The sequence below is a fragment of the Pelobates fuscus genome, chromosome 1 (genome assembly GCF_036172605.1).
Source record: "Pelobates fuscus isolate aPelFus1 chromosome 1, aPelFus1.pri, whole genome shotgun sequence".
Lineage (NCBI taxonomy): Eukaryota > Metazoa > Chordata > Amphibia > Anura > Pelobatidae > Pelobates > Pelobates fuscus.
Genome location: NC_086317.1, coordinates 496,477,906 through 496,501,751, shown reverse-complemented (window position 1 = coordinate 496,501,751; position 23,846 = coordinate 496,477,906). Strand labels below are relative to the sequence as shown.

The window sequence follows — 23,846 nt, the reverse complement described above, 5'->3', positions numbered from 1 at the left end:
TGCTCTAACTTAGGCATACTGACTTCGGACATCTTCGGAGAGCTGAGGGAGCAGGAATGGCATCATTGCAATACATAAAGGATAACAGTGGTTTGAATCCTGGTCAAATTTTAAATCACTGTCCATTATGCTAATGTTTTATTTTGTTGGTCTAGCCTCTTTGTTTGGAGCCCTGCAGCCATAGACATCTGGATGAAATCTCTTACCTTGCAAAGCTTGTCTGGAGCGATTAAACTCATGGAGTTGACCAGTCAGGAAGTGAAGTCTGCGCCACATATCTCCAAGCTTTCCCAGTACCAGCATGGAATCTTGGGAAGGATCAGAGTAGATGGGGGAATGAGCAATTCCATTGATACTCTCAGCCTCCTTGTAACATGACAGGAAGGAATGCTCGAGACTGCTCAACATGGAAAATCGGTTCACACTCAAGAACTCCGAAGCTTTTTTCAGATGTTGATGGAAATTATCCCAAGTATCAATTAGCTGAGAGAGGCAGAACACATTCAAGCAAATTAGAGAGAAGACCACTGTCCATATATCACACCCCGCAGTATAACACCCATTCTCTGTATGCCCCCCCTTTATAGTATAACAGCACCCATTCTCTATATTTCACACCCCTCTGTGTAACACTCATTCTCTATATCAAACCCTGCAGTATAACAGGACCCTGTAGCAGAAGGGATTCTTAACCCCTTAAGGACACATGACATGTGTGACATGTCATGATTCCCTTTTATTCCAGAAGTTTGGTCCTTAAGGGGTTAAATAGACTTATATTCCTTTTGTGTCGTCCCTTTGTTAACACCTCGTAAGCCCCGACCACTCCTGGCTGTTAACCACAATTGAGCAATTAGTTCAAGTGTTTTCCCTGTGTGGCTGCCGTTCATATAACCGAACACATGTGCTCCAAGAATTGGAAGACATTTTGTCTCCCGAACGCAGGTAGAGGTACATGGTCGTCAGCTGTGTGGAACTGTATGTCGGATACGCGACCCCATGACTACCCGGGAAACTTGTACCGCTGCTCATCAAACTTCCTGAACAGTTATGAAAATGGTGTTCAGGAGACAATAACTACCGAACATGGGGAGCATTCACTCCCTAACAGCGGGAGCATTCATCGGTATTTATATGGGAACCCCTGAAAGATGACCGGTCATTGCCTTGTTTTTTGTGGAACTATTGTGGGATATTACCTCATGGCTGACCAGTCAAAACTTAATTCGAATGGTGATACCAAACTACCAAAGTCATCTGAGTGCTATTTCGAAAAAAAAGTGGGTGCTCAAACTCAAGCTATTCAGTGATATGACTTTTGTGGGGTTTCTATATTATTATGATGTATTTGTGGGGTGATTTGTGATATTTTGTGTTAGCTCCTGTAACTGAGAGATAATTGAGTTATCTTATTTTGAGCTCAAATATTTCTCAGAAACGGGGGGCGGGGCCGGGCCGCCGAGCCAAGCGGTCGCAGGCAAGCACAGCTCCCGCACAAGATGCTCAATTTTGCCTGAAAATCGGTACCTAACCTGCAAACAACTACCACCAACCTCGACCCGCAAAGCACACGGGCTACCGGAGCCGGGGAGAGGCTTGCTCGAGGAGTTCTAGTCCCCCGGAGGAGGGGTGCCCTGCAGCAACCAGCGGGTACCTGCCTGGCGGTGAGTGGAGTGGACGGCCGCCGCTCCACTATCCTGCCCAACGGAGCCCGGAGCACACAAAGCGCATCGGCGGACCCGGTCCTGTCTCCCCCCCCACCGGACCGGGGGGGAGATCCCGGTCCATGCTTTAAGCTACTAGCGGAGGAGCTAGCAGACCATCATGCAGGCCTCAGACACGTGGCCAAGATGGCGGAGGTCACGAGAGTGGTGATCGCATATAGCCGACAACAGAAACGACCTGGCGTGGTACACAGGGTCGCCTGAACCTCACGACCCACACTCTTAAACAGCATTAAAGCCCAGAGAATTGCAGATGCAGAGCTCACGCTTACCAGCCCCCCACACGTGCACCAACATGCAGCCTAGACCCGTGCACAGGATGGCGGAGACCCGTAGGACGACCTGCAGTCACCATCCGCACCGGCACCCGAGGCATTCTCAGGTACGGACACAGACACCCGGAGATACCCCTGACACAGAGAGCCTAACAGATACCGCTCACGGATACTTCGTTGCTGAGAGGTCCGCACACGTTTCATCTGGGCTGGGTGCTCATCGGGAGGAACCCCCCCCACAGCCTGCCATACACCCAGGGAGAAGCTAGGGGCCCGGCGGAACCCTGGGCCCACGGTCCTGACGATGGGTCCAATGGCACACAGGCGCGAGTGCCCATCAAGGCCTCAGGCAGAGGACGAGCGGCCCTCAAAAGCAACATAGCCAACACAGAGACTCTGGTCAACGGCTTAACGTCAGCGAAAGCAAGCGGGACTCTGGGTCCAGATCTGGCCCCCTGTCACTGGACATGATGAGGACTAGCCCGAGTGGCAGACCACTGGTGGTATTTGCCCCTTCTCATGCTATCAACAGACCACCTTGTGCCTGGTTTAGCATTTTACATATTATGTCCCTCCAGCTCTTTATTTTTATTTTATTCATTTGCTGGTAACCATTTCTCATGTTTGTGTTTATATTTGCGTTTAGTCATAGTTTACGCCTAGTTACACTGCAATACTGTGATATATTTACTTTAGTAATGACTAAACAACATGTTATATTTAACAGTCACTTAGTTAGCAAACTACTGTACCTACAGCCTAAATTTTTATTTTGTAACCCAAGCCTCAGTCCACAACCTGGGTGTAAAGCTTGTCATCCCTACACATTGCTATTAAGTTTACCACAAGCTTTGCGAATCACATTATAAGCATTAATGTACCTTGTTTGAGTAGTGATGGGTTAGGCATTATAGGCTCTCTACTTTTCTGCCTATTCTGATTTAAATTGTGAGCCTCCTGTCTACTCATGTGAAACCAACTGTATGACCTCTAATATTTTAGCATGTTCCCAACCGGATCTTCTGATCCATAGCCTGCATTTTCATTCACTGGTCGACACTTATAACATTTAACCTAATGTTCCACCGCTGTTACTTTAAACTGTGAGCCTCTCGTATACGCATGTGAAACCAACTGTAGGACCTCTAATATGTTAGCATGTTACCTACCGGATCTTATGATCCTTAGCCTGTATTTTCTAACTAAGGTTTTAACGACAAAAATTTAAAAATTGAGGCACCGCAATTCAGGAAATGTCATTTAATCTTGCTGTACTGACCCTATACTGTAATTCATTTGACCGTTTCCCCCAATTTCTCTTATGTATCCCATCTTATTTGCCTCTAATAAAAGTAAGATTGACAAAAAAAAAAAAATATCTCTCAGAAACAGAGACTCTTGAAAAAGAAACCCATGCAATGTTGCTATGTAGACCCCATGCCAGGGGTTCGTGCATAAAAGTCATGTGTGGCCGAATAAAGTTCATTTGACTCCCAGAACTATGTGCCGTCTAGTTGCTGGGGGGGAAAGGTCTTGAATTATTACAGTGCTTCTTTCAGCTTCGAGGAAGGAATAGTGGAGATATCTAGTCAAGGTATCCGAGGTCCACTATAATTGGTGGCAAGTGGCAGGATACACGCCTCGCAGCAAAAAGAAGCAGCGGTTCGTATACGGTTCGGTTACACTAATGGAATCGTGAATGTAGACGAACTATGCAGCATTGAAACGAACAACATTGAAAGAATTGCTGGAAGCCAGAGGGTAGATAGCCAGCAACAAAACTAAAGCACCGCTTATAGCAGAGCTGACAGAGGGAGATCGGTCCCGCAACGATACACCTGCAAGCATGAAGATAGATAATTTGTTCGGGAAGTGAAACGCCGGCTAGTCTTCAATGGAGAGAACCACTTAAGAAGAGATCATCACAAGAACCCTTGCCAACGTAGATGCCTACATCACGGCACAGGCATAATGGGAAAACCAACTCCAGATAGCCGAACAGCTCTATCTGGAAAGATTGCCAGCACAGACACCGAGTGTGTGGAAACGGAGAAGGAAATAGATGGGTTCTTGCAAGACTTTGAGCGGCATGGCCATTTATATCAAATACCACCAGAAGATTAAGTGCACATTCTAGCTGGAAAACTTTCTGGCAGAGCAGCCGAGGCATACAGAGCTGTTCTGGAGGAGGATAGCACAGATTACGTTCAGGTGAAGGAGGTAATATTGGCAAGATATGTGATTACTCTCAAAGCATATTGGCGACACTTTCGGGAAATGAAGAAGCTTGAAAAGGAATTATAACACCGAATGGGTGTGTCAAATGCAGTGGGCAACCCTAGCCTGGTTTCAAGCAAACCAAGCCAAAACCTGAGAAGATGTACTGCAGTTGAACCTGTTGAAGCAATTTTATAATGGATTGAATCCCGACATACAAGAATGGGTAAGAGACAGAAAGCCCACTAACCTAACAGAAGCAGCCCGCCAAGCTGATGAGCACTAAGACGCTCGCAGACAGCAATGACTTAGCCTAAGACAAATACCCAGACCCCTGACCACCAACCCTTGGCTGCAAGTACAGCAAAGAGGAGGGTACCCATCCAACTCGCAGGCACCCAGATTCCCATCACACAGCAGGGTACAGTGCTACCAGTGCAAACAGTTTGAGACTGTACCCAGGGGTCAAAGAGACTGTACCCAGGGGTGCAACCAAGCTCAGTGGATTCAACCAGGGCCACCTCCTCCAGCCCAGACAGAAGCCCACTACTATCATGCAGAGGCCGCCCCATTCATACCAAGGTCGGAATCCAACGAGGAGCAATGGGGTACCCTCCATGAAGCAGACCTGGTGCAAGCCACTACAGATAACAGGCAGCATTATCGCGAGTCCATCCAACTGAACGGAAAGCCAGCCCAAGGTCTCCGAGATGCGGAAGCCACCCTAACCTTGGTAAAGAGACACTTAGTCCCCGATACTGACCGAATTGGAGGTTCAGTAGCCATGCGAGTAGCAGGGGGAGCAGTGCACCGGCTACCCATTGCGAGAGTACACTTGAATTGGGGTGCCGGATAAGGTGTGATCAATATGGGGGTAATGCAGGAACTCCCCGCCGACGTCTTGCTGGGGAATGACCTCATCAAGTTAACTTCTGTGCTCCTGCCTTCTACCAACGAGACCTACCACGTCACCACCCAGTCCCAGGAAAAAATGCTTGTACTCTAAAGGTCCAGGTAGGAAAACTTCCCCAAACACTTTCGCCCATACACTGGGATAGCCCCACAGAATTTGGGCAGGAAACCAAACGGTCATGATTACTAGTAGAGCCAGCACGCAGGATTGTATCACACCTAGGACTAAAGGTAACGTCTTACCGGGCCTTAGAATGGCTGGACTTAACGTACCAGAGAATAGTCCGAATACTTGCCAAGGTCAGGGATACAGAAGGAGACACAATGATGAGGGAAAGCCAAAAGTCAACGATACCAGAATACAGGAAAGTCAAAACGAAGCCAAAGTCAATAACCAGAAATAAACGCTCAGGAACACACTCTCGGATACCTCGTAAGCGAAACCACGACAGGGCAATGAGAAGAAGTAAAAATGTGTTTAAATAAGCCTCCTATGGATCCAATTGGCCATAACCGGCCTTTGACCCCAGAACGTGCGAGTGCATCTTTTGCGTGACGTCACACATACGTTCACGTCGTCACTGTCGTGCCCAGACGTGGGGCTATAAAACGGCGTGGATCTGTCACGCCCAGCGTCCACCAACATGTTGCAGGAGTCAGGTATACTGGTGCATAGCTGCTGAATGGCACAAGGTGAGGATGAATATGTTACACATACCCTGCAGGTATATAGGGATCTAGTGGATAATACACATGCAGGATTAGAGGGGGAGAGGTATTCCTGGCACCAAGGGTTATTGTACAGAGACTCCGAAAGAATTACGGCCGGCTCTATACCTGTACCTATCTGACAGTTTGTCATCCCCCAGAAATTTGGAGAGATTTACTCCAGATCACCCACGATATCCCCCTGTCTGGCCTGGCATCTCCAAAGACATCCAGCAATATTACCAAACCTGTGACGTATGTCAAAGGGTAGGAAAGAGGGGAGATGGCCATAAGGCCAAATTACAACCCCTATCCATAAAGGAACCGTTCGGATAGGTAGCGGTAGATCTCGTAGGACCCCTGTAGCGGAGCCCTAGTCCTAGCAGGCACTCTCTTCCACTTGTTCCTCCACCATACACTCAGGAACAAGTAAAATACTCCAAAGAAACAGCCAAACACAGAAAAATACTCCAGGAATCTCCTACCTCCTCCCCAGCAACTGGCCGACATTCAGCTCTGGGGGTATAACTGATTTTAATGGAGCCACACAAGGCCTTTTATGTGAGTCCCCATGCAAAGGGTTTCCGAAAATACATTCCAATGGCATTCCCCACTGGACCTGAGAGTAGGTCCAGTGGGGAAAAAAATACACAACATAATTACATTAACTTTCAGGTCCAGGACATGTATAATAATAATCACCCCAAAACATATAGTTCCCCACAAGATACCCACTTAAGTCCTATATCTCCGGATAGCACCCAACATATCTGAAAACTGCTCAGATCCCACAAACGCAGTAAAAACGCCACCGGGGTATAGTTTAGACCGACCGGAAACGAGGTGCCTGCCCATAAAGGTTTCATGAAATCAGGCTGTGCGGTCAGTCTCTTTCGGGAGTATCAAATATGCGAAAAACAAGGCATGAACTGTTCATGCAGACATTCTTTCTGTGTATCTTGTTCGGGAGTTTGCTCCCCACGAAAGCCACTCTGTGCGTCTGAATCCCAACGAATCTAACTGAAGGTGGAAGTCCCAGCAGTGTTCGCGACCACTTGGAAGGTTCAGGTTATTGCGGTTGGTGGAGGTGTGAACAAAGGTTACTGGGGTTAACGAGCGCCAAACTACACATATGGGTGGTCTGGCATTCAGTACTTTGTTCGGTTGTCGAACAAGACGTTGTTAATATGCAAGGTAACTGCTATTTTACCGAACGACCAGACGAACAGGGGAAAGAACAAGATGATCCAGGGACTATGAGCACGAGACATAGGAAATAACGGGGGGGACAAGATACGGACAGCACATAGCAGGAATAAGGGTAACAGTCCAAGGTTAATTCTGTTACAACCCCTATCCAAACCAAGCCTGTCTGGCAAAAAGTATATCCTCACTAAAGTCGATTATGCCACCCGGTACCCAGAAGCTGTTGATGAACATAAATGCAGAGACAGTGGCTGAAGCTCTGATGTGAGTATTCTCCCGAATCAGTCTGGAGACTGTGGGGCATTAAGACGATTATCAGTTCTCCCAACCACCCCCAGACAAATGGACAATGTGAAATGTTCAATGGAACAGTAAAACAAATGCTCGGACTTTCAAAGCCACGAGTCAGGACTGAGAGTGATTCCTACCGCACCTCCTATTCGCAGGAATGTATAACAACAAAGTATTTAACCAGGAAAGGTACATTCAGATTACCCAATTTAATGGTACTCATTTTATCTACCTTGGAAGGATGAAGGGCTGAGCTGATTTGAACCTGCGACCCAAGGGTTTAACAGATTCTACTGATGATGCGTATGTACAAACCTCCAGGCGGCACAGACCCGCCAGCGCCGATGGTATGATAGGGACGCCAGGGGTTGTAGCTTTCAGATTGGCCAAAAGGTTTTGATTTAAAACCTGTTCACCATGACATGCTAGGGGCCGCCTGGCAGGGCCCATACCAAGTGGTGGAACAAAGATGTGACACCACTTACGTGATTGGCCCTTGCTCGGGTAGTGGGGGTTGACGCATGCTCCACGTAAAGACGCTCAAACCCTACTATAAGAGAACTGTGGATGTGGCATAAACATATGTGTGCCCGCCTCCGATGAGTTTGAAAATCTTTTCCTGCCTGACCACCTAGAGAAAGATGATAAGACAGGTTCCCTAGATGAGGTCCAGCTAGGAGAACGGCTAGGCACCCAAGAGCGTATCCAGGTATGGCAATTGATAGCCATGAAGGAAGCAATGCAGACCTGCGATGTCTGCCAGTGAGTGAGGAAGCGGTGGGACCGGCACAGATGTCCTCTTGTTGTGGTAGTTCTCCTTCTTTTAAATATAGTCTCCTCCTTTACTGTGTTGATTTCCTTTATGTATTTAAATGTTTCTATCATATCCCCCCGTCTCGTCTTTCCTCCAAGCTATACATGTTAAGATCCTTTAACCTTTCCTGGTAAGTTTTATACTGCAATCCATGAACCAGTTTAGTAGCCCTTCTCTGAACTATAGAAACATAGACATAGCTTCGAAGGTACATTGAAGCAAATGCTTCGTACCTTTGCAGCGACTCACAAGGATTGGGAATCTCCAGGTGGCACCAGTGCACATGGTACGATCGGGGCACCATGAGCCGTAGCTTTCTAGTCGGGCAGAAGGTTTTGGTGCTGGTGTTGAATCCCGTCCGACATGACAGGCTACAGGCTGCCTGGCAGGGCCCATACAGGGTAGTCGAGTGGAAAGAGGACACTACCTATGTGATTGGATGACGGAGGTGCAGTACCTGGCGCACCGGGTGGGGTGTGGGACACAGAAGCCAGAGCCCGCCATAGTAGAGGCAGTAGATAGTGATGTCACGAACATAAAATTTTCGGAACGCGAACTTCCGCAAATGTTCGCGAACCGGCGAACCGGGCGAACCACCATAGACTTCAATGGGCAGGCGATTTTTAAAACCCACAGGGACTCTTTCTGGCCACAATAGTGATGGAAAAGTTGTTTCAAGGGGACTAACACCTGGACTGTGGCATGCCAGAGGGGGATCCATGGCAAAACTCCCATGGAAAATTACACAGTTGATGCAGAGTCTGGTTTTAATCCATAAAGGGCATAAATCACCTAACATTCCTAAGTTGTTTGGAATAACGTGCTTTAAAACATCAGGTATGATGTTGTATCGATCAGGTAGTGTAAGGGTTACGCCCGCTTCACAGTGACCGACCAAACTCCCCGTTTAACGCACCGCAAACAACCGCAAACAGTCCATTTGCACAACCACAAACTCCCCATTTGCACATGTTTTAGTGCAAACTAGTCTAACTACTAATATAGTTGAAACATGATACTTTTATTCATGCCATACAACCATGCAGGCCAGACTAACAAACATGCCAGGGCCAATCATAGTTAACCACCTCAGATAGTAACATGGCTCCCTCTATATACCGTGTAAACATGGCTCCCTCTACATACAGAGTAAACATGGCTCCCTCTATATACAGAGTAACATGGCTCCCTCTATATACAGTGTAAAATGGCTCCCTCTATATACCGTGTAAACATGGCTCCCTCTATATACAGAGTAAACATGGCTCCCTCTATATACAGAGTAAACATGGCTCCCTCTATATACAGTGTAACATGGCTCCCTCTATATACAGAGTAACCTGGCCCCCCTCTATATACAGTGTAAACATGGCTCCTCTCTATATACAGAGTAACATGGCTCCCTCTATATACAGTGTAAACATGGCTCCTCTCTATATACAGTGTAACATGGCTCCCTCTATATACAGTGTAAACATGGCTCCTCTCTATATACAGTGTAAACATGGCTCCTCTCTATATACAGAGTAACATGGCTCCCCTCTATATACAGAGTAACATGGCTCCCCTCTATATACAGTGTAAACACGGCTCCTCTCTATATACAGAGTAACATGGCTCCCTCTATATACAGTGTAAACATGGCTCCTCTCTATATACAGTTTAAACACGGCTCCTCTCTATATACAGAGTAACATGGCTCCCTCTATATACCGTGTAAACATGGCTCCCTCTATATACAGAATAACATGGCTCCCTCTATATACAGAATAACATGGCTTCCCTCTATATAAAGTGTAAACATGGCTCCCTCTATATACAAAATAACATGGCTCCCTCTATATACAGAGTAACATGGCTCCCCTCTATATACAGTGTAAACATGGCTCCCTCTATATACAGAATAACATGGCTTCCCTCTATATAAAGTGTAAACCTGGCTCCCTCTATATACAAAATAACATGGCTCCCTCTATATACAGAATAACATGGCTCCCTCTATATACAGAATAACATGGCTTCCCTCTATATACCGTGTAAACATGGCTCCCTCTATATACAAAATAACATGGCTCCCTCTATATACAGAGTAACATGGTTCCCCTCTATATACAGTGTAAACATGGCTCCTCTCTATATACAGAGTAACATGGCTCCCTCTATATACAGTGTAAACATGGCTCCCTCTATATACAGAGTAACATGGCTCCCCTCTATATACAGAGTAACATGGCTCCCCTCTATATACAGTGTAAACACGGCTCCTCTCTATATACAGAGTAACATGGCTCCCTCTATATACAGTGTAAACATGGCTCCCCTCTATATACAGAGTAACATGGCTCCCCTCTATATACAGAGTAACATGGCTCCCCTCTATATACAGTGTAAACACGGCTCCTCTCTATATACAGAGTAACATGGCTCCCTCTATATACAGAGTAACATGGTTCCCCTCTATATACAGTGTAAACATGGCTCCTCTCTATATACAGAGTAACATGGCTCCCTCTATATACAGTGTAAACATGGCTCCCCTCTATATACAGAGTAACATGGTTCCCCTCTATATACAGTGTAAACATGGCTCCCTCTATATACAAAATAACATGGCTCCCTCTATATACAGAGTAACATGGTTCCCCTCTATATACAGTGTAAACATGGCTCCTCTCTATATACAGAGTAACATGGCTCCCTCTATATACAGTGTAAACATGGCTCCCCTCTATATACAGAGTAACATGGCTCCCTCTATATACAGTGTAAACATGGCTCCCTCTATATATAGAGTAACATGGCTCGGGTGGGGGCCCTATAAAAGAATAATGAGGGGGGGACCTACTGTCCTCACCCCCGCCCTCACTCCTGAGCGGCGGGTGGGGGTCCTAAGTTACAATAAGAGGGGGGGGACCTACTGTCCTCCCCCCGGCCCCCACCCCTGAGCTGCGGGTGTGGGCCCTAAACAACAATAGGGGGGGGACCTACTGTCCCCCCCGGCCCCCACCCCTGAGCGGCGGGTGGGGGCCCTAAATGAAAATCCCTCCCTCCCCCATCAAAGGTGACTAGGGGTCCCCAAGCCCCTAGTCACACACCCAAATAAAAAAGCCCTTACCTACCCCCTCACCCTAAAAAATAGTGAGGGGGGAATAAAATTACTACCCTGTAAAGTAAAATTCAACTTACTATTCAATGTCTTCTTTTTTCTAAAATCTTCATTTTTCAGCCCCAAAAAAGGCCAAATAAAAAGCCATCATACCCGTCGAACTTAAAACTAAAATGAAAAACCTGAGCGCAAAAAAAAAATGAATCCATCTTCACCCATGGAGGGCTCCGCGCAGACTAGGGTATTAACATATACCCTATTGTTACAATTGTTACTTGAACAGCATGAGGAATGCCGTTGGGGTACCACATGCTCATTTGTTATACCTCCATGCACTACAAAAATAAAGAATTAAAAAATAAAATAATAAAAAAAATTAATAAAAAAAATAATAAAAAATAAAATAAAAATGTATGCAGCTTCCAAATGAATCTAAAATGGATGCTGTCCAGGAGGTGGGAGGGTCTGCTAGGGAGGGTTTGCTGCTGATTGGCTGGAATGTGTCTGCTGACTGTGAGGTACAGGGTCAAAGTTTACTCAATGATGACGAATAGGGGGCGGATCGAACCACGCATGTGTTCACCCGCCGTGGCGAACGCGAACACGCTATGTTCGCCAGGAACTATTCGCCAGCGAACCGTTCGGTACATCACTAGCAGTAGCTAGCTGGCCCTGTCCCCTCACTAAGACCCAAGTTCTGGCTTTCCTAGGGACCGCCGGTTATTATAGGAAGTTTTTCCTAATTATAGCGCCCTGTCTAAGCCCCTCACTGACCTGACCAAAAAGTCCCTGCCCAGACCGGTACGCTGGACTACAGAATGTAAGCAGGCATTCCAAGCCCTCAAAGACCCCAGACAAATGCCCCTGTCCTGGCTGCTCCTAATCCCAGAAAACATTTTCTTATTCGCACAGATGCCTCCATGATTAGGTTAGGAGTGGTGCTGAGCCAGGTCAGGGATGATGGTGGAGAACGCTCCGTGGCTTACCTCAGCAGGAAGCTGCTGCCCAGGGAAGTAAGCTACGCCGCCATTGAGAAAGAATGCCTGGCGGTGGTGTGGGCTCTCAAGAAGCTGCAGCCCTATCTGTATGGACAGCAATTCACCCTGCTCACGTATCACAACCCATTGGTATGGCCTAACCTGATTGCAGGAAACAATGCTAGGCTGCTATGGTGGAGCCTAGCCCTACAACCATATGACTTTACCATTCACTACAGACCCGGTAGGCAGAATGGCAATACCGACGGACTGTTCAGACAGACAGCCCTAGATAAATGATCCATGAGCACTTCCCAGTGTATGCCCGTTGTTGGTTAAGGGGGAGCTGTGTGGCGGGACTGCTGCCTAACTGTGAATTGCCCTCTCCTATGTGTGGATGTGCTCTCCTTGAATGTGTGTTTCCCCTTTTTAATTTTCCCCCTTAAATAATGCAAATTACTTTTTAACCACACGAGGGCACCATTTAGAATGTTTAGTTAGAATCTTCACACTTCGCTAACGAGGTGTGAAAACGATTGGACCACAAGCTTCAACTCCCCAGATACTCCATTTAGAACGTGTGGTTAGAACTGCAGACCACAAGGGAAACAAGCGGCACGTGCTTCCCCTGGATGGCCACCGGTTCATATCACCGAATGCTCACCAGGGGGAGCATTCGCATCCTGAACCGGCCTGCGCGCACTGTCTTCGATCCACGTGTCAGGGATCATCCTACCTGCTTCCAACAGAGCTATAATCACTTTTACACCCCTACCTGTGAGCTACGAGGCTAGGCTCGTGGCTGCCCAGGGAAATGCTCTATCGGGTGGATCCCAGCATGGGGATATCCACCCGAGAGACGGATGCGTGCCAACAGGAAATCCCTGGGGCTGTGAGTCGGCCTCATGGCTACAGGGCCTCAGTTGCTGTGTGGAAGTCTGTGTCGACCAATGGGAGAAGGAGCACCATTTCAAACTGGGTTTGCGCCATTATCCTGGTTGGTCGGCACGAGGGAGCGCTGATTAGTCACTGCAAGGAGCCGGCGACCAATCAGAGCAGAAGTGCACACTCAAATTTTGCGCCCTTTCTTCTGATTGGGTGGCAAAACCCCTCTTCTCCCTGAGCGCTGATTGGCGCAAATTGGTTTTGCGCCTTTCAGTGGATTGGTGCAATCAGATTGGGCACCCTTTCTTCTGATTGGGCCGCGAAACCCCTCTCTTTCCTGAGCGCTGATTGGCGCAAATTGGTTTGGTGCCATTCTGCAGATTGGCTGTTGCTTGGTTTGGGTGCAAAGTTTGAATTCACCAGACCAAACCAAGCACTGATGTGGAACTGATTTCGGGATGTACAAAGCCTCGAGCCCCAGACTTTAGACGCTGGTATCTCGGGCTCTGTCACCCGATGTCCCAGCTATTTGCAGGGATCCCAGATGGGACCCGGGGCTATCTAACGATATATTTACCTGTGAGACCCCTTTCCTTCCCGGGGCACCAAGCCCCAAAGTTTACACCCCCTGTATGTAATGTGTTGGAAGATGTAACCCTGTGTGCTGTTGGTATCTCCCAGAGTGGGAGATGGTTATCTGAAACCCAGCACTCTCCTGCCTGGGATTGTGTTATGTTGAATGGAGAGCCCCTGTGGGGGTCTGTGCTTAAAAGAAGCCTGTTTCCCAATAAAGTTTGTCAGTGCTTAAACCTCCAAAACTAGTTACTGGGGGGAAATGGGTCTCTTAATACATTAATAGCGGGGGTAACCAGCCGGGTTACCCAGGTCCCGCTACAGACAGGATTAGAGAGGCCGGCTTAACCCTCAAGCCGAGCAAATGCCATATTGGAATGGCAGAAGTCCAGGATTTAGGATACCGGTTGGGGTGTGAGAAACAGAAACTCGAACTGGCAAAGGTTAAGGCCATAGCTTAGTGGCCCACTCACTCACCATACCAAAACCCAGGTTCTAGCTTTCCTAGGAGTGGCCTGGGTACTTTTGGAAGTTTGTTCCAAACTTTAGCGCCCTTGCCAAACACCTCAATGATCTGACCAAGAAGAACCTACCCTGCAAAGTAGTATGGACCCAGAGTGCGATTGGAAGTGACGCGATTTGGGACGGAATGCCACTTCCGATTACTCTAACTATATATAAACAAGAAACAGGTGGAAGAATTTACTACTATTCATCCAGGCTTGCAATTGGAGGAACGCCGTCAAAACGGATGAATAGGATTCAAGACCAGGGATATTTAAAAGCAGCTAAAACGAATGGAAATTATAAGCTGATTGAGAAAGCCCATAATTTCGGGTGGAACACGTCTCGGACTAAAAGCATTATTTTGTACAATTACACTTAATATTTATGTATGTATGTTTTTTTAATTTATATACTTTTTTCTTTGTATTTGTTTGATTTGTAAGTAAATACATATTTCTAAGTCCTACTTGACTTTATCCACTACCTGCTGCTAAAGAAGGGAAGGTACCTCCTCTGTAGGCACACAAGCCAACATACTCAGAGCCAGGTTTCTGTGGCTCTGAAAAAGGTGAGCAAAATATTTGCATTTAAATTCTATTTACATGTATAGACCATACTACACCAGAAAGTTTTCTCTCACGTTTCTCTCATTTCTTGAGGATATCATTTTTGGACACAAAAGGGTGCAGTGTCACCTACGACACTACTGTTGATGGGATTTGAGCCCCTCCCCTAGAGTTGACATACGTGTACTATACATCTGATACCTATTTTTTTTAAAAATAGATTTACACTATATTGTTTTTTCTTGTTTCCTTTTATATGTGGATATGAGATAGGAGTGGTGATGTTGGACTAGCCAACATCAGAACCCCAAAGTAGGTTACAAGAGGTAACAAGGGGGCTTAACCCCACAACAAGTTAATAACTACCAACTGAAAGAGTGGGATAGAAAAAAACACTCACTCAAAAGTGAATGGGATTCAATCTCACTCTAGAAGATTACCTCCTAAAGTAAACGTAACAAAGAAAATGGTAATAACCTTTATTATACTAAAATTAAGCAAAGAATGTATATATAATAGGTATAAAGCTTACCCTGGATAGAAACACCATAGAAAGTTATGTTAGTGAAAATCACATACAGGTGAGGAATTACAAACCTGGGGATATGTTCCTTAATCTCATAGAAAATTATATATATATTGTATGTGCACATACGTATAAAGTCCACTAAAATAAATAGTAGTAAGGCCTCGAAAGAGGACCAAATAAGACTATAGGGACATCCGATATGTGGACCAATATATAGGAGAAACGGAACATAAGTACAGACTGCTCCGTACAAAAGGTGAAAATTAAATAAACCAAGTCGCGCTAAAACGGTAAAATCTGTAAGTAGTATATATAGCTGGGATCGTGGTACCTAGCGATAGTAGAAATGCCGATATGGTACTGGAGTTAAACTGTGGTTATTATAAAAAGTGTCTCAATAGAGTATATCAAGATGGCTCACTGGTGGAAAATAAATTCACGAAGAAGCACAAACGGGTGTAGAGCTAGGTAGCCGACCCTGCTATACAGACTCTCTGGGAGGCTATATGTCTCGTTTGGCAATATAAACTATAGGGGAAATCCAATAATTCCTCACCTTTATGTGATTTTCACTAACACAACTTTCTATGGTGTTTCTATCCAGGGTAAGCTTTATACCTATTATATATATTTTCTTTGCTTAATTTTAGTTTACTAGAGGTTATTACCATTTTCTTTGTTATGTTTACTTTAGGAGGTAATCTTCTAGAGTGAGATTGAATCCCATTCACTTTTGAATGAGTGTTTTTTTTCTCTTCCTTTTATATGTGTCTACTCATCGTTTGAGTTAAATATTTTAGAGTAAATGTGTGCCCTTTATTTTAATGTATAGCACTCTAGTATAGGTCTGAGTGTTTAATTCATATCTAGCTGTTTTTTGTGCAATTAAGGATTACATTGAGTGCTTTCCCTGAGTGGCCGCCGTTTGTATAACCAAATGCACATGGTCCAGTGCATAGTGGCCATTTTGTCTCCCAAACACAGGCTGCAGTACTTAGTCTTCGAGTATGTGGAACTAATTTTGGCTACACGTCCTGGCGAATCCTGGTCAAGATGGTACTGCTGCCTGTATACTTTCCCTCGCAACTAAACGAACCACGTTCAGGATCTACCTAAGAGCCAGGGGGAGCGTCCGTCGGTGTTCGTGCCGGAACTCCTGAACAGAGACCGGCCACTGCCTTGAATTATCTGGAACTCTTTTGGGGCATCACCTCAAGGTCGGCCGGTCAAAATTTCTCCCGAATAGCGATCTCGTTCCGCCGAACCAATTTGAGCGCTTTTCGGATATGTTATGCGCTCAGACACATGCTATTCGGGAATGTAAGAATTGTGGGTTCCCTGTAATGTTTTATTATGTTTTTTGTGATATTTTGTCATTTTGGATCTGACAGATAATTGTTATCATGTTTTCCCAGCTCAATTATCTCTCAGACCCAGAGCCTCTTGGGAAAATTCCCTGTAAATTTGATCTTGAAACCCCACACTATGGGGCTGTACATAAAAAGCCGTGTGTGAGCTAATAAAGTTCAGTTGACTCCCAGAACTGTGTGTCGTCCAGTTACTGGGGGAATAGGCTTTATTTACTAAGCACAGGGCCGGCCTTAGGGGTGTGCGAGCTGTGCGGCCGCACAGGGCGCCATGGAGCAGGGGGCGCCGTGGATTTAAAAAAAAAAACATTTTTTTTTTTTTTTAAATTTGCAGCGGGGGCGGAGCTTACCGTGCGGCGGGGGCGGAGCTAAAAGCGCCGGAAAACTGCTGCAGGGGAAGCAGGAAGGAGTCCCTGCTTCCCCACCAAACAGTCACCAGGAGCTGCACTGCCTCCACAATGAACTCCACAGGTAACTGTGTGATTGTCAGGTGAGTGTGACTCTCTGCCTGTGTTTATTACTGTCTGTGTGTGTATGACTGTCTGCCTGTGTGTGTCTGTGTGTATGACTGTCTGCCTGTGTGTGTGTGTCTGTGTATGACTGTCTGCCTGTGTGTGTGTGTCTGTGTATGACTGTCTGCCTGTGTGTGTGTGTGTGTCTGTGTATGACTGTCTGCCTGTGTGTGTGTGTGTGTCTGTGTATGACTGTCTGCCTGTGTGTGTGTGTGTGTCTGTGTATGACTGTCTGCCTGTGTGTGTGTGTCTGTGTATGACTGTCTGCCTGTGTGTGTCTGTGTGTGTGTGTATGACTGTCTGCCTCTGTGTGTGTCTGTGTGTATTACTGTCTGCCTCTGTGTGTGTCTGTGTGTATTACTGTCTGTGTCTGTGTGTATGACTGACTGTCTGCCTGTGTGTGTGTGTGTGTGTGTATATGACTGTCTGCCACTGTGTGTCTGTGTGTATTACTGTCTGCCACTGTGTGTCTGTGTGTATTACTGTCTGCCTCTGTGTGTGTGTCTGTGTGTATGACTGTCTGCCTCTGTGTGTATGACTGTCTGCCTCTGTGTGTATGACTGTCTACCTCTGTGTGTGTGATTGTGTGTATGACTGCCTCTGTGTGTATGGCTGTCTGCCTGTGTGTGTCTGTGTGTATGACTGTCTGCGTGTTTGTCTGTGTGTATTACTGTCTGCCTCTGTGTGTGTCTGTGTGTATTACTGTCTGTGTCTGTGTGTATGACTGACTGTCTGCCTGTGTGTGTCTGTGTGTGTGTGTGTGAGACTGTCTGCCTTTGTGTGCCTGTGTGTGTGTGTGGATGTCTTCCTGTGTGTGTGTATGGCCGTCTGACTCTGTGTGTGTGTGTGTGTGTGTGTGTGTCACATACAACCAATACACGCATATCACACACTGTTAATACACCCATTACAAATATCACACATAGCATACATATCACACACAGTCATCACACCTACTATCACATACACAGACAACACAAACATTACAGCATACATGGATGACGGGGGGGGGGGAGGGGGGGGCGCTGTGAAGATTTTTCGCACAGGGCGTCAAAATGCCTAAGGCCAGCCCTGACTAAGCAGCACCTCCTTTCTGGCTCCAGAGGATTCCGGTGGAGATATTAAGTCTCTGCTACAGCGGTATGACACCCATTCTCTAAATATCACACCCCGCAGTATAACACCCATACTCTATGTATCACTGCGGCAAAATCAACTTCGCCACTTGTTTTTGGAGAGAATTAAAGGCCAGCCTTTTACCCTGTGATTACGGCCCCTTTAATTTATTTTGGCTGAGAAACCCTAATTGTGCCTATTTTTTTCGAACTCCCGAACAGTCGAAGTGGCCGCCATTCGAACACGTGATGGCGGCCATCTTGTTTGCATGGACTAAAACCCCGAATAGACTTCAGGGGGACTTAGTCGCGAATGCCCTGGAACTATTTTCGGCATGAAAACCTTGTGTTTCCCGGTCGGTCCTCCTGCAGCACTTTGACACAATTCTATGGAACTGTTTTGGTCATGAAATCCTGGGTTTGCCTGGGCAAAAATATGACTTCCACAAAATTTCTGAACCCCTGATCTGATCTTTTGGATATGTTGTTCACCCAGATCAGATTAGGGGATGTAAGGTTTATTGAGATATGTTATGTTTTGGGATAATTAAGTTAATGCATTAACTACTTTAATTATATCACAGGCAGAGGGGAGGGATTGTGTACTGTATGTGGGAGTGTCGTACTGTTAATTACTGTTTTAATTGGTTTGTATGTTTTGTATTCAGTGCCCAACTAGGTCCACCTGGGCGTCACCTTTGCTGTAAAAACTGCAGACCTTCAGACCTTCTTAACCTCAACTCGCAGCCCCGTCTCGTGTTGCAGGGAACTGCTATAATCACATTTGGGATGTCTATACTATGTATACTCCCCTGGGTTCTAAGACCTGTTCCTGCTTCCTCTGAAGGAAGAGAGGTTCACCCACTGGATCCTGGAGCCTTGTCATAGGTCCAGGGTGGGTAGGAGACGGCAAGACCCCAACCAAGCTGCGGTGGTTCATAGGGTCTGCAGTGCTTATGGTGTCTGGTGCTGTGCTGATGGTCCTTGGTAAGCACTAGGAGCATTGATTGACGGAGGGTCCATCACAATTACAACCCGCAGTATTACACCCATTCTCTATATATCACACCCTGCAGTATAACACCCATTGTCTATATATCACACCACGCAGTATAACACCCATTGTCTATATATCACACCACGCAGCATAACACCCATTCTCTATATATTACATTACGCAGTAGAACACCCATTCTCTATATATCACACCATGCAGTATAACACCTATTCTCTATATATCACACCATGCAGTATAACACCTATTCTCTATATATCACACCATGCAGTATAACACCCATTGTCTATATATCACACCACGCAGCATAACACCCATTCTCTATATATTACATTACGCAGTAGAACACCCATTCTCTATATATCACACCACGCAGTATAACACCCATTCTCTATATATCACACCACGCAGTATAACACCCATTCTCTATATATCACACCACGCAGTATAACACTCATTCTCTATATATCACACCACGCAGTATAACACCCATTCTCTATATATCACACCCTGCAGTATAACACCCATTTTTTCCATATATCACACCCTGCATTATAACACCCATTCTCTATATATCACACTACGCAGTATAACACCCATTCTCTATATATCACACCACGCAGTATAACACCCATTCTCTATATATCACACCCTGCAGTATAGCACCCATTCTCTATATATCACACCCCGCAGTATAACACCCATTCTCTATATATCACACCCTGCAGTATAACACCACCCATTCTATATATATCACACCACGCAGTATAACACCCATTCTCTATATATCACACCACGCAGTATAACACCCATTCTCTATATATCACACCCCGCAGTATAACACCCATTCTCTATATATCACACCACGCAGTATAACACCCATTCTCTATATATCACACCACGCAGTATAACACCCATTCTCTATATATCACACCACACAGTATAACACCCATTCTCTATATATCACACCCTGCAGTATAGCACCCATTCTCTATATATCACACCCTGCAGTATAGCACCCATTCTCTATATATCACACCCCGCAGTATAACACCCATTCTCTATATATCACACCCTGCAGTATAACACCACCCATTCTCTATATATCACACCCTGCAGTATAACACCACCCATTCTCTATATATCACACCCTGCAGTATAACACCCATTCTATATATATCACACCCCGCAGTATAACACCCATTCTCTATATATCACACCCTGCAGTATAACACCCATTCTCTATATATCACACCACGCAGTATAACACCCATTCTCTATATATCACACCCTGCAGTATAGCAACCATTCTCTATATATCACACCCCGCAGTATAACACCCATTCTCTATATATCACACCCTGCAGTATAACACCCATTCTCTATATATCACACCCTGCAGTATAACACCCATTCTCTATATATCACACCACGCAGTATAGCACCCATTCTCTATATATCACACCCTGCAGTATAACACCCATTCTCTATATATCACACCACGCAGTATAACACCCATTTTTCCATATATCACACCACACAGTATAACACCCATTCTCTATATATCACACCCTGCAGTATAACACCCATTCTCTATATATCACACCCTGCAGTATAACACCCATTCTCTATATATCACACCACGCAGTATAACACCCATTCTATATATATCACACCCCGCAGTATAACACCCATTCTCTATATATCACACCACGCAGTATAACACCCATTTTTCCATATATCACATCGCACAATTTGCTAGCACCCATAAGGGTGACTGTGAGCTCTGCTCTTTGCAAAACTGATAGTTGGGAACTTACCTTGCAGTGCAAATTCTCCTCCTCTGGAGAAGGTGGCCGCAAATTCATTCGTACGATGGCATTTAAAGAAATCACATAATCCAAGATCTCTTGGAGCTGGTCAGAATTCTTTGAGTAGTAATCAACCTAAAGAACAAGACAGGATGCAATGAATGTCCGATTTCTAACCGACTAGTCTGGTCTAAAGGTACTAGCCAAACAAACTTGTGCAAATCTAAATCTAGTTTTCCATGTTTGTCCGCTGCGTGGAGCTAGTAGGTGTTGGAATGAGAGAGAGAGAGAGAGAGAGAGAGAGAGAGAGAGAGAGAGAGAGAGAGTATATATACACACAGGTAGTTTATGACTTTAAGAACTAATTGTTTATGAAGCCTAGTTCTAGCTAATTTCCCATAGACAGCAATGTAATAATTTTACTATTGAAAACCCAACTTATTAAGTACTAATACAGAATGAAAGCATAGCAAATGCCTATATGTTGTAGGAACGTTAACAGAAAACATAGCATATGGAAATCGTCATCATCCTCAATGAAGAGACACGCTGCACTTGTTGAATGAGGGCACCTCTCTTACTTTCTTCTTTATCAACTTTCTCCTCTCCTTTATCACTTTTATTTTTATTCTTTTATTTTTTGCATCTCTCTCAAACTCTCCTTCTCCCTTCTTACTTGCAAGCTTGCATCTCATATTTAGCACTTTTCTTTTACTCGTTTTATATTTACAGCTCTCAAACTCTCTTCCGCTTCCCCTTTGTTTAGGCTCTTCAGCCCTCCACCTGATGCCGCCTTCCAAAACATGGCACAATGACAAACACACACATAAAAAATGTAAATCAAATCTCTACTCAACAGTACACACATATATGTAGCGGAATGGACGCTCTTAATACAGTTGTATTCTCTTTTGTTCAGCTGTCCGTGTACACCCCTGTTCGTTTACAAAATCAACTGTGCGTGGTTCCCTTGTTTGCACCTTTTAAGTACCCCCCCCCCGGCTGTTAACCACAAATTGGTTATTAGTTTAGTTGCTTTCCCTGTGTGGCCGCCGTTTGTATAACCGAACGCACGTGTTCAAACAATTGGCAGCCATTTTGTCTACCGAGCAGTGGTGGCAGCGGTGCATTGTCGTCGGCGGCTTGGTCGTCGAACACCCAGTAAACTGGTACCGCTGCCCATCCAACTTCCCAAACAACGGTGTTCGGGAGGCATAAACTACCGAACAGGGGGAGCGTTCGTAACCAAACAGCTAGGGGGAGCATTCGTCGGTGTTTGTTTTCGGTTCTAAAATATTAAAATGCATTTTTGGGGTGTTTTAAAATATTGTAGATTTTTCTGTACCTGAGAGATAATTGAGTTATAGCTTTTTCTCAAGCAATTATCTCTCAGACACAGAGGATATTGAGAGGAAACGCCATGTATTTTTTATATAGGAGGCCATGTAAGGTCTGTGCTGTGTGTGGCCGAAATAAAATCAGTTGACTTCCAGAACGGAGTTGTCCAGTAACTGGGGGAATGGGCTATATCTACTAACCAGCGCTTCCCTTCCAGCTCCAGAGGATTACAGTGGAAATTTTCTCCAGCATTTCTCCTCTGTCTCAGCATTGCAGCTCCGCTACAATATATATATAAAAAAAAACACATATATATATATTCTAACCCCTCCTGTGTGGTATGTTTATTCCTCATTCTCTGGTCCTCTACCAGAGGGCTGTGAGTTTGAGGGTTCTGCGCAGTATCTTAGCTGTTCCTAGAACTGCACTTTTCTGGACAGTGATCTCAGATGTTCCACCTGGAATCTGCTGAAGCCATTTCCCCCACCTTGGGAGTCACAGCCCCGGGTGCTCCTATCACAACTGGGACTACTACTGCCTTCACTTTCCACATCCTTGGTATTTCTCCACCTTCTTCATTTACCTTCTGATGTTATAGTCACTGGGTATTGCCACATTCACCACGACTGCAGTCTTCCATTCCTTATCTACCACCATGATGTTAGGTTGGTTGGCCAGCACTTGCTTGTCTGTCTGGATCTTGAAGTCCCACAGGATCTTAGCCCTGTCATTCTCGACTACCCTTTGTGGTATCTCCAATATGGACTTAGGCAGGTCCAATCCATATTCTGTGCAGATGTTTTGGTACACAATCCCAGCAATTTAGTTGTGTCTCTCTATGTATGCTGTTCCTGCTAACATCTTGCATTCGGCTACTAGGTGCTGAACTGTCTCAGAGTCCTCTGCACCTTGGGTCTTGTCTGGCTTCTATTGATCTGGTGCTGAGTGCCTGTTCCTGTGCTGCTATGATTAGTGCCTCATTGCTGTCTTTCAGTCCTGCCTTTTCCAACCACTGGTATGTGTAACAAACGCCCCCTTGCCTGGATGTTCACAACAGGCTCCTGGATGAGTGTGGAGGCTAGCCTCCTGCCCACTGACTATGGGCTATAGAAAAGGCTGGTAAAAAGACTTGGTTCATGGGACTGGTAACCTCTTGACACTTCAATTATCGTGTTTTCTAATTGTGCGGCTGGGGAATGCAGGCAGCAGTGTTTGGGCGTCAATCACATGGAACTGAAATCAGACATGGAAACTCTTGAACACCACTGAACTGTGACGAACGCCTGCTTCCTTCCCATACATTTTTCTTTTTTCGTGTGGGAAGGAAGCAGGCGTTTGTCAAAGTACAGTGGTGTTCGGAAGTTTCCGTGTCCGAACACATGATAATTGAACTGTCAG

General features: G+C 45.5%; 1 protein-coding gene across 1 annotated transcript in view; it reads right to left on the bottom strand.

Moving 5' to 3' along the window:
• Positions 1-23,846, bottom strand: part of LOC134586278 (dynein heavy chain domain-containing protein 1-like) — a 153,749-nt gene that overhangs the window by 47,996 nt on the left and 81,907 nt on the right. The window contains exons 8-9 of the mRNA XM_063441766.1: positions 21,120-21,245; positions 207-483 (exon numbers count right to left, since the gene is read on the bottom strand). Of these exons, the coding sequence (XP_063297836.1) occupies positions 207-483; positions 21,120-21,245 (403 nt within the window). The remainder of the gene's footprint in view (positions 1-206; positions 484-21,119; positions 21,246-23,846) is intronic.